General features: G+C 36.7%; 1 protein-coding gene across 15 annotated transcripts in view; it reads right to left on the reverse strand.

Annotated features, from left to right (window-relative positions):
- The window catches only part of EZH2 (enhancer of zeste 2 polycomb repressive complex 2 subunit), a 63,254-nt gene that overhangs the window by 24,347 nt on the left and 23,903 nt on the right, over nt 1–15,004 (reverse strand). For 4 of the 15 annotated variants that reach the window (XM_082473856.1, XM_082473864.1, XM_082473867.1 and 1 more), the window contains exons 2-4: nt 14,099–14,222; nt 13,411–13,512; nt 2,018–2,134 (exon numbers count right to left, since the gene is read on the reverse strand). In XM_082473856.1, coding sequence (XP_082329982.1) covers nt 2,018–2,134; nt 13,411–13,512; nt 14,099–14,215 — 336 coding nt within the window. In that variant the 5' untranslated portion in view covers nt 14,216–14,222. Of the gene's footprint in view, nt 1–2,017; nt 2,135–5,492; nt 5,672–6,153; nt 6,218–13,383; nt 13,513–14,098; nt 14,223–14,335; nt 14,386–15,004 lie in introns of those variants that run through there. The other 11 variants (XM_082473866.1, XM_082473862.1, XM_082473865.1 and 8 more) reach the window with 7 other exon arrangements.

Here is a 15,004-nt window from a genome sequence, read left to right on the forward strand (position 1 = left end):
ATAAAATAAATAAGTAAATAAATAAATCTATTTTTTAAAAAAAAGAAACAAGGGAAAGGAAGCTGACATTCATGGGGGAAGAGAATTTTCAATAAAAAATTTAAAAGATAGTAATTATAAAGACATGAAGTTTCTGAAGTCCATATCTAAATATGGAGACTAATCTAAAACAAGGATAGGTCTAAGTCTTAAGGGGCCTTTGAACAAGTTATTGGTTAAAAATAGTATTTCAGAAAGATAATTCTGATAAACAGAATGGACTGGCTAAGACTGACGGGAGGACATGGCAACTATGTCAAGTGTGAGGTGCCTACCGCTTCTCGGCCTTTTGGCTAAGATGAAATGTTAAGTGCGAGGTGCCTTAGGCTGGCCCATGATCGACAGGGAGGAATACGCCGGCAAAAGGCCATGACACACACACGGTAGGAGCAGGCAGGAAACAGGAAAAAAAGGGAAATTTTTCAAATTATTCCTACATAACAAATTTAGGATAACTGCAGAGTTCTTAAAGATAACGGTACCTTAGACAAACAAGGAAAAGGGAAACTGGGAGAAAAAGTGCATATGGGGTATAAAATGAAAATTTAGATGTTAATGTATTTATTGCTGTATTCAGGATCAAGCTTATATACAACTAATGAGTCTAGCTGCCATCACACCTCACCTGCACTAATCCCATTTAAACTGGGAGAGTTAATTATTTTGGACACAAGCCAAAATTAAATGACAATTGGCTATTTTGTCTTCCCAATTATAACCAGATAACCTTTGCACCTCAAAATATATCCTAGCCATAATAAAGACGGCTTGCCTGACCTAGCTTTCATCACCAGCAAAACCCACGGATGATTCATAATATCTACTGACACCTTTGGAGGGGGAGATAGATTAGGAGTTTGGGGTTAACATATACACATTGCTATATATAAAATAAACAACAAGGACCTACTGTATAGCACAAGGAACTATAGTCAATATCTTGTAATAACCTATAATGGAAAAGAATCTGAAACAATCACTTTGCTGTACGCCTGAAACTAACACAACAGTATAAACTGACTATACTTCAATTTTTTAAAATGGTTTAAAAAACAGAAGTAAAATTTATTGACAACTTTAAACACTATATGCTTTCAGAATTTCAGTCTGTGAAAATATGAACCCTCCCAGAAGCTCCTGTAACATGATTCTCAAACAATATGTTTTTGAATAAAGCCTTAAATGCACAAAAATACACAATGGCAGAAGAGAATCTGAAGTTTGCCTTTAAGCCTCCACTGCAAAATTTTTAACAGCAAAGTTACTGAAGACATTAGAAACATCTATTTATTTAAAAATCTAGCAGGTAATTCTCTAAAGTAGGCTCACCAAGGACTTCCATCAACACTGTAATAGCCCTATTATTTTATATACCAACTAAGTAATAAAACTATGTATTTTTAATTTAACAACACAAGTCAAGAATGCATACTCAAATTTCTCTTTTGTTCCATCCTCCTTCATCCTACTTCTATAAAGAATTAAATACTAGCATTTCATTACAAAAGCTATTGTGCCAGTGTTATCTGTGGAAAAATGCTTAACCTTGCCCTGAGAATATTTCATAGTGTACATTATCATTTAATAACATGCTGCCTAAAATTGTTTTAAATAATACGTTCTCAATTAACAAAACCTCAAAGTCAGACTGAGATTGCAGGATACTGACTAACATCTTCAAGGATAAAAACTATACGCTTCATCTTTTAAATATATTTTTAATCCCAGGTATGGCTTTTGCTTCATACTTTTCCTTTGGAGAATGTTTTAACTAGAAAGGACTAAGAAAAGAGCAACATCAACACTGAAAAGGCTTAAAAATACATATATTAATTGGTTTAAAAAATTACTCTAAGTGCTCCCATTTCGATAGCTATTTTTACTTATACTATCTTACCTCACCTTGACAAGAAAATTATCTATGCTTTTGTATTTAAAAGAAGTGATTACCAAATAAGAAGACACATTATTTACATACCATGAAATTCTGCTGTAGAGGAGACCAAGAATACATTATGGGTACTGAAGCAACTGCATTCAGAGTCTTTAACGGGATGACTTGTGTTGGAAAATCCAAGTCACTGGTCACCGAACACTAGAACAGAAAAAATAAAATTGACTTGTAAGAATAAAAGGACAACCTGAAGCTGTAGGCATCATATTATAAAGAGATGTTGCCTACTTACAGCATTTTGAAAAAGAAATTTCTTTACCGAGACGGTATGCTCATAAAAACCAAAAAGGATTCTCTCCTCTCTTTTACTTAGTGATAGAAAAAGCTTCAGATTTTGCAAATTTTCAAAACCTTCCAACCCTTTCCATACTTACCAGTATCAATAAGAATCAAATATTATATTTAGGTTGGCCTCAGATTAACTGCTCCTTGCTTTCACTATAAATTTTCTACCTCACTGCTTAATTTCATTTACATCTCATCCACATGGAATAATACTATATATATATACACCAAATATGCCACTTAAATCTTACTTAATAAGAATATAGAAACTTGTTAGGTTAACCTTTCTTACCTTTACCTTCCCTTTTTAAAAACCCAAGTGTCATTTGCTGATATTATCAGATGATACACAAATATTAAAGGTAATAGACCTGAATTTCAATCACAACGAAATGGATTCAAATCAATTCTGCAGCAGTGTAATCTCTAAATTATTAACAATAATAGCTAATGTTATTAAGCACTTTCTATGTGCTAGGCACTATTTTAAACACTTACATGTCTTATATTTAGTCCTCATTACAGCGCTGTATGATGGGGACTATTCTTAGCGCTCATTTTACAGGTGAGAAAACTAAGATAGAGAAAGGATACGTAACTGGCCCAAAGTCATACACTGTTAGGGCTAGAATTTAAACCCAGAAAGTCTGACTCTGGAGCCCCTGCTCTTACCCACTACACATATTGTCACGATACCACATTTCTATACATTTCTAATACCGGTTAAGTAAATATATTTCCCTGAAATACCATATTTCATCCAATCTACGATGACATCAATTTCAAAGCACACCATTATCTTCTTTATCATTAAGAAAATAATGTTGCCAATTAAACTATAACACAATGCTTTCTTATCATAGTGATTCTAAGATGCATGCCAGTTTCAGATGTTAAAATGTTAAAAAGTTTGCATCTTTGACTTGATGAAATACGGTAAAGATCTGTGCCCAAATACCACAGCACTTTCCATCCTGTCTAGGAATCCAGCTTTTCTTAAAAGAGTACCATTACCCAATTATCAGGTCTCCAGAGCCTTCTCAAAAATACCCTGGACATGTAATCCATGAAAATAGAGCAAAAAGAAGTAGAATTGAAGTAGTAAAATGAAACCAAAAAAGTCATGTCTATACAACACACATAATTATTAAATGTTTCATTTTTATTTAAGAGGACTTAAAAATCGCGGGTCTAGATTTGGTGAAATCAGAGTGGAAGTCTTTGGCATCCAGGCCCACCTGGCCCTCAGCATTTCCTCAGGCCAGGGGGATAATCTTCCAATAGTCACAGTCACCGCAGCACAAAAATAGTTCCTTCCTCAGTGGAAGTGAAGGTTTAAAGATAGAGTAGTTAGGAAGAACTGTGACAGTGATTAATCCATTAATTTGCTTTCCAAAAGGGCAAAGATTAAAGATAATACTAGAAAGCTCATAGCTCAAGTAAATAAGAAGGTGTGAACAGTTGACTAAAACTCCAGAACCCGCAATCTTTCCCTGTTTCCTTCTTTGGCCTCTGATGCAATTCCTCATCCATCCGTCCAATAATAACAGCAGTTAACATTTATTGAGCACGTACTGTGTTGCAGGCACTGTGCTAAGTGCTTTACATACATTTTCTTAACCACTTCTCATCTTAGCCTTTGGCATCACGATTTCACACAATGAGGAGGAGACTGAGGCTCAGGGAGGTTAAGTAACTTGCCTGGTCAGAAAGGCAGGAAATCACCAAGCCAGGGTGGAAGCCTAAGTCTGCTTCCAGCACCCACAAGCTTCATGCCTGTGCTCTAGTTCTCACCCGGAGATGCCCGTGCAGTGGGTGCTGCGCAAGAGAGACACCCAACAGTGTCACAGGGCATCTCCTCCCCCAGCATCTGCCTCTTGTCCTATTCCTACCACATCTTCATTCCTTCTTCTTAAGTTACTTAACCAGGTCACTCTGGGGCAAGGAGTGGTTATAACTACGGAATAAAGTGTTATACACTACCCAGTGGTTTTAAATACAAAATAATTTCATTTCTTGCAAAACAATTAAATTGGAGTTTTTGATTTTTGTTTTACACATGGTGGAGGTAAATTAATTCTGTGATTTTAATTCTGAAGACTGGCCCCCTTTAAAGCCTGGGGGACGAGGGGGAGTGGCTGCTTCTCCGACTCTGACTTATTCACCTGCTTTAATACCTAAATCCAAGGTGGCACTTACGGGAGGACAGCTGAATATCCTATTCAACTACCAGACAGGAGGCACGCTGGCTCTGCTCCACCTGTTTGCTCTAGTGACAGAGAAAATGCTCTGAGTCTACTGAACGAGGTCAGCTGACTTTTCCGTGAACAGAAAGAACTTAGAGAAGCACAGAAAATAAGGCAGCAAAGGCTGCAGCGCTAAGTACTATCTCCAACCCCACACCTGCCATACCCCCATGACCCATCACCTCAATTCTGAGTGATAAAAGTGTCACCAAGGGGCTGGAAATAAGCTCTCAAAGCGGCTGTGGCAGAGTGTGGTTTTACCTCTGTCTCGCAACAATACTCAGCACAGTGTCTCAAAAAAGAGTAGGCACTCAAAAAATGTTTCCGGAATGAACCGACTGCATTTGCTGATTTGTCCCTAATGGAGACTTCGACTTCAATTTCTTTTTAAAGCTAAGAGAACACCTATTTAGCAAATTGAAGGTCTATACCCACCTCATTATCTATGTAGTATCTCTAGAAACCTACCCCATTCTTTAACTATTAACCTTAACTAATAACCATATCCCTTTCATTTATGAAATAATATTCAAATGCAAAAGCATTTGTTGGTAAAACAAGTTTGGGAATTCTTATTTATTGACTTACAGGAAAATTACTCAAAAATCCCAGTTACTTACCAGTAACTTTTTTTCTTTGAAAATGTATCATCCTTGACACTTTATATTATTGTCTCATATCACTCAGAGCACTGAATAGGATTTTGACCTCATGGGTCTCCACAGCATTTTACCTGATCAGAGTCATATGTCTTGGACTCAGGAACTCACTAGGAGACCTATATCAACAAATTAAATTCTCTAATTCTAGTTCCAACTTGAGGATCACACAAGGAAGTTGTTGTAGGTAATCCATCATTGATGGTAAAGAAAGAAAACAACTATATTAGTTACCAAGGATGCTACATTTTCAGAGAAACACAGCTTACTGGTAAGTAACCAGGTTCCTCTGAGGATGGATAGACTTACATCAACCAGCTGGTACAATAGGCGACTGTGTGGCTGGACCACTGGGAGCTGGAGAGGGAAGTCAAGCCAAAAATAGTAGTTGTAGGAGTACACAACCAAACTGAGACTCTTGGCAGAAGGCTGGTTCCAAGTAAAAACTGTGTTATGGAAAATCGTAGAGGGAAGAGCAGGTGAATGGCCTGCAGGGAAGGGAAAGAAATTAACACACCCTACTATGTGCCAAGCACTGTGCTAGAGACTTTACCAAAGTTAACTTCTTTAAAATTCACCACTACCCTAGGAGGTAGGTATGACTCCCCATCTTACAGTGGGACATCCCAAAGGGCAACAGTCATAGCCATCCGGTCTCTCAACAATCTTTAACATTAGAAGGGTTAGGTCCGACTTCCGTATAGTAGGGGGAAAAAATACACTCAGTTAGCCAAGCTAAAAATATTCTTGGATCCTGGTTGGTCCATTTAATTCAAGCCAGAGACACAACGAACTGGTGATGTTGTCTAATATCCTTTAGCTTTTCCGAGTAAAAACAATAAGGAACTGTCTCACATCTAAGGTGTATGAAAGAAAGCATCAGCTGCCACCCAACTCTAGGGAAAAGCTGAGGATGATTTCTGAAACTACCCATATTCTTCAAGATTTGAGTAGAGAAAAGACGACACACCAAGTTTTAAATTAGCTAGGCCTTCTGGTGAAAATGATAGTGTACATAACTTAATTTCAGACTGCTTTTATGTGAAGTAAGTACTGAAGAAAAAACTGGACTGAGGTTAAGTATCAGGTCTGGGTCAAGAAAATCTCATAGTAGAAGTGAGTTCCTAACAAGGTTTACAAGGATGATTAGGAGAAGGGTGGTTAAAGGAGAGGGTCAGAAATAAAACATCCTGATCAGATCTTGACACAGACACACTTAATTAAAGCAGCTAATCAAGGGCACTGGAGCTAAGGAATACAAGAGTGGTTCATGCCAGACTGTAAATTATTTCCATTTCTGCTGCTAGATATGTATGTTGCAGAGCCGTCCGGACGGAGGGGAACCTCCACCAGCAACACAAGGCTCCTGCCCTGAGCTCACTTAAGAACAACAGAAAGATGCCACCCTATAAGCATCAGTCTGGCACTTCTTCCGGGGCAGGCCTGGGGGGGCATATACAGCATTTCACACAGAACAGGTAACATGTGAAGTACAATTTCAGGAAGTTTGGACCCTTAAAGCTCTTTTCCCTGCATCCTAGCTTCAGAAGCCTGAGCCCAGGTCATAAATCTATAAACCTAGTTAATATAGTAACTATTAAAAACCCAATGCAGTCTGGGTCTGAAGGGGGCTGTTAGGGTAAATCATCTCCTCATAATCTGCAGTTTTGCTAAAATACTGGAGATCAGAAACAGAACAACAGTCACAGGACATAAGTTGGTAAAACTATAAAAACACCCAACGCAGCATGTAAAGCACGTAACCAGAGCCACGTTTGTCCATGACATGCAAACTCAAGAACCTAATTCAATAATAGTCCTGCGAGTGGCAAATAAGACCATTTCTATCACTGAAAAAAAAAGAAAGTAAACAAAAACTAAGAAGCAGAACAAAGAATAAAGTCATGGTTTCCATCAGCTGTGGCAGCACAGCCGTTGTGAAGCCTCGCTCCCGTGAGTGGACGTGGGGCTGAACGCCACAGAGCAGCAGAGCCACTGGCTAAGGTAAAAAGGCAGGACGGCCACCGGACCGTAGTCTCAGAAGCGCGAAGCCCTTGCTCAGGTGCTAAACCTGCTCCGTGACCACCAAATCACACAGGCCAATTCTGCTGATCTTTGCAAAACAGATTTATAACCACTCCCCAATTGCTCACGGATTGATCATTTAGTGAATCGTGCTGAAACAACAAAGCCAAATAGAAAAAAAAATTGAAAACGCAATTCCCCACTCACTCTTTACACCAAAGGAAATTCCAAATAGGTTAAATGATGTTAAAATATAAAAATGAAAACTAGAAGGAAAGATGGATAATTTATAATCTTGAAGTGGAGAAAGGCTTTGTAAGCCTTAAAGAAACACAGCAATCAGAAGAAGAAATTCTAATTTGACTACATAAACATTTAAAACTTCTGTATAACCAAAACATACCAGAAATAACATGAAAATGGGGGGGGAAAATCTGCAGAACAGATGATTAAAAACTAGTATTTATAATATACAAAAAGTCCTTAAAAATCATAAGAAAAAGTCCAACCCAATTTTAAAAGATCCAAGACAGTAACAGCCAACTCATAAAAGAAATATAAACAAACAATAGGTACTTAAAATTAACTTCACTGATTAACAAAAGGAGAGCAAATTACAATAATGTTTTACCTATCACACTGACAAAGATTAACATTTTATGTTGGGAATATAGATAAACAGACCCCACTATAAACAGCTGGTGAGAGTGTAAATGTAAAACTTTTGGGGGGCAATCTGGTAATAGCTATTAAAAATTTAAATATGCATATCCTCTTGACCTAGTAATACTGTTTCTAGAAACTTTTCCTACAAAATTACTCAAAAGATGCAAAGATGTGTATGAAGGATATTCACTGAAATGCTAACTGCAAAAGGAAAAAATAAAAACCTAAATGTTCATCAATTATGAATAGGGCAATTAATTATGGTAAATCCACAGGACCAAGCACTGTGCATTGTTGAAGATACTGAAGACCTGGACAGATGTAAAGCGATGGCCCCAAAAGGCAGGCATGTTTTATCTGGGAATAACTTTTTAAAATAAAATATATATTATCATTATAATTAACATGTTATAGAAAAAGAAATCTGAGAGAATAAAAGTCACAGGGCTTGGACAACAGGACCTTTTGCTCCTGTTTCATATATTTGTGTTATTTGAATTTTTACAGTTAATATTTTACAGTGACCTTTTAATTGAAGAAAAAGATAAAAAACAAAAGTTTCATTAACCCAACAGATATTCACATTAGCTAGTATTAAAAGTGCCTCATCGGTTGCCAAGGTAGCTCATGAAATCTGCCCAACCCTCTCAAAATGGTACTCAAATAATATTCTTTTACAAAATCTAGTAAGAGAAGATAAAACAGAATCCTAAGCAGTGGATTTAAGTCAATCCAAATTATCAAGCTAAATTGTGATAGTAGTTCTAGGTCTAATAAAATTTTCTTATTTCTTCAGAGCAATGAACACTTTTTAACATTGCAGACTAGATAAGCATTTCTTTGGGTTTTGGTTCATTCTGTTTGTTTTCAAAACAGCTGTCAAAATTTGGTTTTGTATTTTGAGGACAGACTTGATCTTTGTAATGGTCAATTTAACAATAAATTTTAAAACACAAACTGTATACACAGTGTTCTTGGAGAAAAACAGCAAATTAAACACAACTTCTGGTTTATTTAGTAGTACAAAATAAACATTTGACATTTTTGAAAAGTTCACTTTTTAAACTTAAGATATATAATCTTAAATTTAAAATATGAACTCAAACATCCTACGTGTATGATATATCTTTAATATATGATAATAATATATAAACTCAAACAACAGAAGTGATCTTTCTTTTTTCTAAATGGCCTTTTCGGAAAAGCATAAAATGCTTATATTAGCTTCCTTTCAAAAGCAAAGGAACACCTCCTTATGGTCATTTAAGTAATATTCCATCTATTTCAGCCGAATGAAAGCCAGAAAGGAAAGCAAAGGTTGCCGTGATTTGAAAAAGTGACATGGGCAGGAAGGACTGGCAGAGTTAACACAAGATTCAACCAACAGATGGTTCAGAGACAAAGAGCAGCAGAAAGCAACTAAGAAACCAGTTCCTTGAGGAACCAAGAGTTCAGACTGAGAGTAAAGACACACACTTGGGAGAACCACTCATCAATGTCTAAGACATGAGAAAAATGACCCAGCTCCCTGCCACATCTGCTCAAATGCTGGGCAGGACATACTGGTCCTGTAATCCTGAAACTCACAAAGGAAAGAAAGCATGTTACTGTGTTGAAAGTTGGGAGTATATTTAAGTAAAGACCACTACACACTGGGTACACCAGCACGTTATTTCTTCTTTGCGTATAGTAACTAAATTTCTATTTACAATTAACTGAGGAAAGTGCATTACCACGTCAATAAATAATGCAATCAAGTGTTTACAGGTAAACAAGACAACGTTTTTCTTCTCCTTCAACAAAAATAAGCCCAAATTGCAAACTTACGAAAGAACTTACACATTCTGTGTCATGAAAGAAGCCCCCCCACCCCGAAAAAAATTCATTTGCAAATATCAAATGATAGGTGATGAACTTAAAATTTTAAGATATCAATAGGAAGAGCAAACCTGTACGTACTGAAAAGTCCAAAAGACTTTTAATTCTTCATGAATATGAGGACTAGGAGGTCCTTCTGATGCTGCTTGTTGTATGCTAAACATTCTGAAGAAGCCCCACTTTTCTTACTCTTTTCATTAGTAAACAAGACACAGAATTCTTACAAGAACATTACATTCTCCTGGGAATCTAAAAATGCATATTGGCAGGATATTTTTAAATTATTAAACCAATCACACCACTTGCCCAGAAGACAGACATCATTTGAGCAAGCCTCCCTTTCACAGTCATAATACATACAAGTAATAAAAATCTTGATATGAAGAATCAATGAAAGGGAAAAGTGCCTTGTTGTTTTCAGCAAGAAATGGAAAATGCAGAAAAAGAAATGCACTAGTAAGAACTACAAGAGTAACTCCTAAACCAGCTTCTTCATCAAAACTGGAAAAACAGACACATTAAAGAACATGATTACCAATGTGCAGACTTACAGAAGATAAAGTTCTTTACTGACTGATGAGACAAAGTAATGAATGTCACCTAGAAATAATTTTCTGACAAACAACCACATATTATGGCAATACGGCGTATATCCCTTGGCCTGTATCGTTTCATAACATTTTTAAGCTGAATGCTCCTTAAAAAGATAAACTGAAGAGCAAAGGAAATATATGTAACATATATTACAGTGACTGTCTTCAAGAAGTCAGAAGTAGTTTTAAAAAGAGAAAATAGACACATACTCTGTATTAAGATCCTATGGGCAACACGGCTTAGGTTCTGTAACTTCAACACCAAAAAATAAGTACCCACAAGTCTCCTAAAAGCATGCATTAAGGAAACAACAGACTAAAGATGTGGTCTCCAGGTCGACGGCAGGGCTCCTTGATCTCAAGTCAGAATCTACAGCAGTCACTTCATTAGATCAGATAGTAAACTTGTCAGACTTTCTTTTCTAAAATAACCTAGATAAAATTGGTCATTTTAAAACTGAGCTTATCCCCTTCTACAAGTACAGAAGGGAATAAAGTAGAAGACTTGAGTGAATGACTGAAAATTGTCATTGTATCATCGTCGTGCTCAAAGGATTTAAACTGAAGACAGCACTTATAAAGGATCAGCTTATAAAAATAAGGACTTAATTAAAACAATGTTACAACAGCACTTCCAAATGTTGAAAGCCATGGACTTTCTAGGTGTTTGGGTCAACAGTGAAGTCCCAAATTCTGCCAAGCCTACAAGCCTATTACTAGGAAAGTCGTTGCAAAACAGGCTAACTTATTTATCCTCCTGCTTCTGACCTAGTTGACTCCAACTTTTAAAGCATATAAAAGAAACTGATACATTGCTGGAAATGCTCAAACTGAAGAAAAAATAACAGGGATATAGTCTCATCTGAAAAGTAAGGAGACTAGACAGAGATCATTAAAGTCCTTTCCAGCCCTAAAATTCTATTATTTATTGTGATAACACCAAGAAGCTTATCACAAACTGTATAAACCTTCAGCTTCCAAAAGTCAGTGATGATGGTTTTAAAGGGGCTGGGGGCTAGGAGGAGTAAAAGACGAATCACTTCAAGCAGAACCAGTAATTAAGAGTGGCTCAAAAACAAATGTGCTTTGACCAGAGTTCCATGCAACAAAACCTAAATTCCTGAGACTAGGGGTTACTTTCCTCCTTTTCCCCTCCTGTTTTGTGAAAATGTTTTTTCTCAACCTGCATGGGGTACTAAGTTTAGAAAAACACTTGTTTCATTAAAATGTTAATTTCTTCTTACAATTTCTCTCATGAACTCAATAAAAAGTTAGGTATCTTTACATTCAATGACTTTTATCTCCACTTGACAAAATTAAAAGCAAAATTCAATTAGTAAATACTCATTTGAATAAACTGTACTCTTAAATTTAACACCAAAAATTGTATCATGAGCAATTCCGGTTGTACATAAATAATGAACTTTAATAATTTCTTAATGTGTCTGAGCAAAGTGTACTCTTCCAGGCCCACATCAGATCATTAGAGCAAGGAAACTGACTTTAATTCTCCTAAGGCTCAGTTTCCTCACCTGGGAATAAAAAAGTGGTAATACAACCATCACGAAGACAAAATGAGGTAGAATAGTACCTAGTGCAGTGCCAGAAATCATTACTGATGTTAACTTTTATTATAAACGTAGGTTGGGCTTTCAACAGCATTTTGAGATTTGTAATGGGTGGCAAAATTAAGTATTCCATGTGTTCCTACTTTATTTCTCCAAATTTCTAAAATGTATCCCTCTGGAGAGAAAAAAACGAGGTTTCTTTTTCCTTCACTTCAAAATTTCCAAAAGGTCACTTTCAAAAGAATTAGAGGCTGCATCCTGATCCCTTTTGAGAACATTCTGACTGGCATAGAAAAGAATCCCTTTCACCCTTAGTATATTAATTAGTCATTTACCTCTAATGTGTGGGTCCTGACCTGTTGCAGATGACTGGAAGGTGTTAATAACATATAATACATATTTATACAACTGCACGTCAGAGCTTAAAGAGCTGTCAACTGACAAAATGCATAAATAACTAAGGATCATCCCAAGCCATATATGTCACCATCAAGACCACCAGCACCATCACTGAAATCACCACTAGGACCGTGTCTGTAGCACAGGCTGAGCTACTATGATAGCACTGACCAGTCTCTGAAGCCAGTGCGTCACACAATCTCAACAGGTCTCCTAAGACAGCAAATTAGTGCTTGATTATTACAATATCATATAAAAAATGACTGCTCATTGAAAACATTATTTTAGAACAAATTCCATTGTTTAGATGCCTTCCATGTTTAGACACCCAGGTCAACAATCATCTACTACATGGTATAATCTAAATTTCAAATCACTTTCTTCCCTCTTTTTGCTTCCATGCCCATTCAAATAGCATTCCATATCATATGCCATGTCTTCCTGCATAAAACAGGTACTTAAACAGAAATGCTTTAACCAAAATCCTACTGATTGGTTCTATACTGTGTGAGTTTCTGCCATTTTCTTTTCATCTTGCTGCCACTATGTTTTAATGTGTTATCTCATTATAAAATCTACCATAGATTTATTGCCTTCCTTTGAAAACAGTAATTTTTTGGAGTGATTAAGATCTACCTCGTTTGTTCAAAACAATTCTATTAAAAAAGGAAATTCTGACCTCTCAACCCCAAATTTAAAAATTCTTATAGAGAGAGCCTTAGAATTTGGACAAAATGTATAATAAGAAGCTTGTTTACTCCGTGAGTATGGATGAAAAAGAACCATTTCTTACAGCATGGCTAATTCATATGAAGGGGGAGGAAAAAAGACAACTGTGCATCAGAAAGCCTTGCTCTAACTTGTGATCTGATGAGGACATTCGAGAGTATTTAAAGTTCTTTTTTAATGAACAGTCTTATAAAAATCTAGGAATCAGTTGCACATTAAAAAGAAATAACAATAAAACAAGGGACATCCGAGGTCAATGGCCTCCTCTCGATAACCAACCAACATTCCAACAGCAAAAACCAAAATGCACTGATAATTCATACAGCGCGTGAGTTCACCAACCTCCCTGGTCCCGCGCAATGAGCTCACAGAAGTCAGGATGTGCACAGGCTGGATCCTTCGCTGTTTCCATTCTTGGTTTAAGATTTCTGTTCTTTCCAGAATTTTCTGACGATTGGAACTAAACATACTCTTTAAAAAAATGAAGGAGAGGAGAAAAGAAATTGTTCATTGTTAGAAAATTTGTAACAGCTCTAATGAAGGTTAAAATTGAGTCATTCCTCAAAAGTATCAGGGACGTTCCTTCAAAAGCATATGGATTTTACACTAAACTGTGGTTTCCCATGTTCAAATAATACAAAAACACCACACCTATTATTTTACTGAGAGTAGAAGGGGAATAGGAAATTATTTCCATCCTTTCTTTGTTAACTTTGTATATATCTATATTTTTTTTAAATCACAATGACTTTAGGAACACAGTACCATGAAACACATTCCTTTACATTTGGGTCCTGGGTCTCCACATGAAGTACAAAGCTACACTGAAAAGATGGTGATTTCCAAGTAGACTGAATAACCATTAGATTAAAATCTTTCCACTTCACTAATGTGCATGGTACGATTTTTATGTTAATTAAGACAGACCAAGGACCTTAACTTCCAAGTTTTCATTTATCTTACAGTAAATTCCATTTACCCTTTCAAATTAAAACTTATCTTTAGGGGGTAAACCATCCTTAACTGTACCCGCATTTTCACAAAAGACGGAGGATACCTTGACTTCGTCAGCTCGCCTGAACCTCTTGAGCTGCCGCAGGCGCATGTACTCTGACTTTACACGCTTCCGCCAACACACTGGTCCCTTCTCAGATTTCTTCCCAGTCTGGCCCATGATTATTCTAAAAGCAATGGTTTCATATTAAAATCACTAATCTAACCAGCCTGAATATGACCACTTGTGTTTTAGTCCCCAGCAAACTGACAATCAACAAAAGAAATGACACATAATTACGCTGTTGATACTTGCAAGAAGGGTCCTCATTTGTTCTTCAGGGTCAAGTCCTTAAAAACATTTCATTCCACGTATAAATTTTTATTTAAGACAACCTTTAAAAGACATTTTTATTTACAAAGATACTCCACTCCTAAACTGCAGTCATCCTACAGAAATGTGACCCATTACAGGAGTTAAGTATATACACAGTTACGAGCTGTGAGATCCACACTTGCGGAGTGAAAAAAAATGTAGACACATATTCTAAGTTTTTCATCGTTAAATTAGTTGCTACAGGCATAAATGAATGACTGAAAAAGATAAATCTGAAAAAGAAGTAAAATCTACATACAGCACCAAAGGTAGAAAATATACAGCACAATATGTGATAACTGTACAAATTAAAGTATTCCCCTACACGCACTTTCAACCATGCTTCTCACCTTCAACACTGTGATGAAAGTCTGTGTTTCTGCCTCGTGCCACCTTTCCTCCCATGGGGGCTCCTCTGCTAGCCAGAGGAGAAGGAAGGCAGGGACCCCTCCCACCCCATCTGTGGTTGCAGAGGCTCTGGAAGCCAGTTTTGTGCAACGTGGGCTCGGCCTGTAGCCCACCGGGTGTCCAATTCACACCACAGAGTCTAAACGAGTGTCCTCTTCCAGAACATTTGTTCATCAAAGTGTTAAA

This window comes from Balaenoptera physalus, assembly GCF_965194825.1.
Source record: "Balaenoptera physalus genome assembly, chromosome: 8".
Taxonomy (NCBI): domain Eukaryota; kingdom Metazoa; phylum Chordata; class Mammalia; order Artiodactyla; family Balaenopteridae; genus Balaenoptera; species Balaenoptera physalus.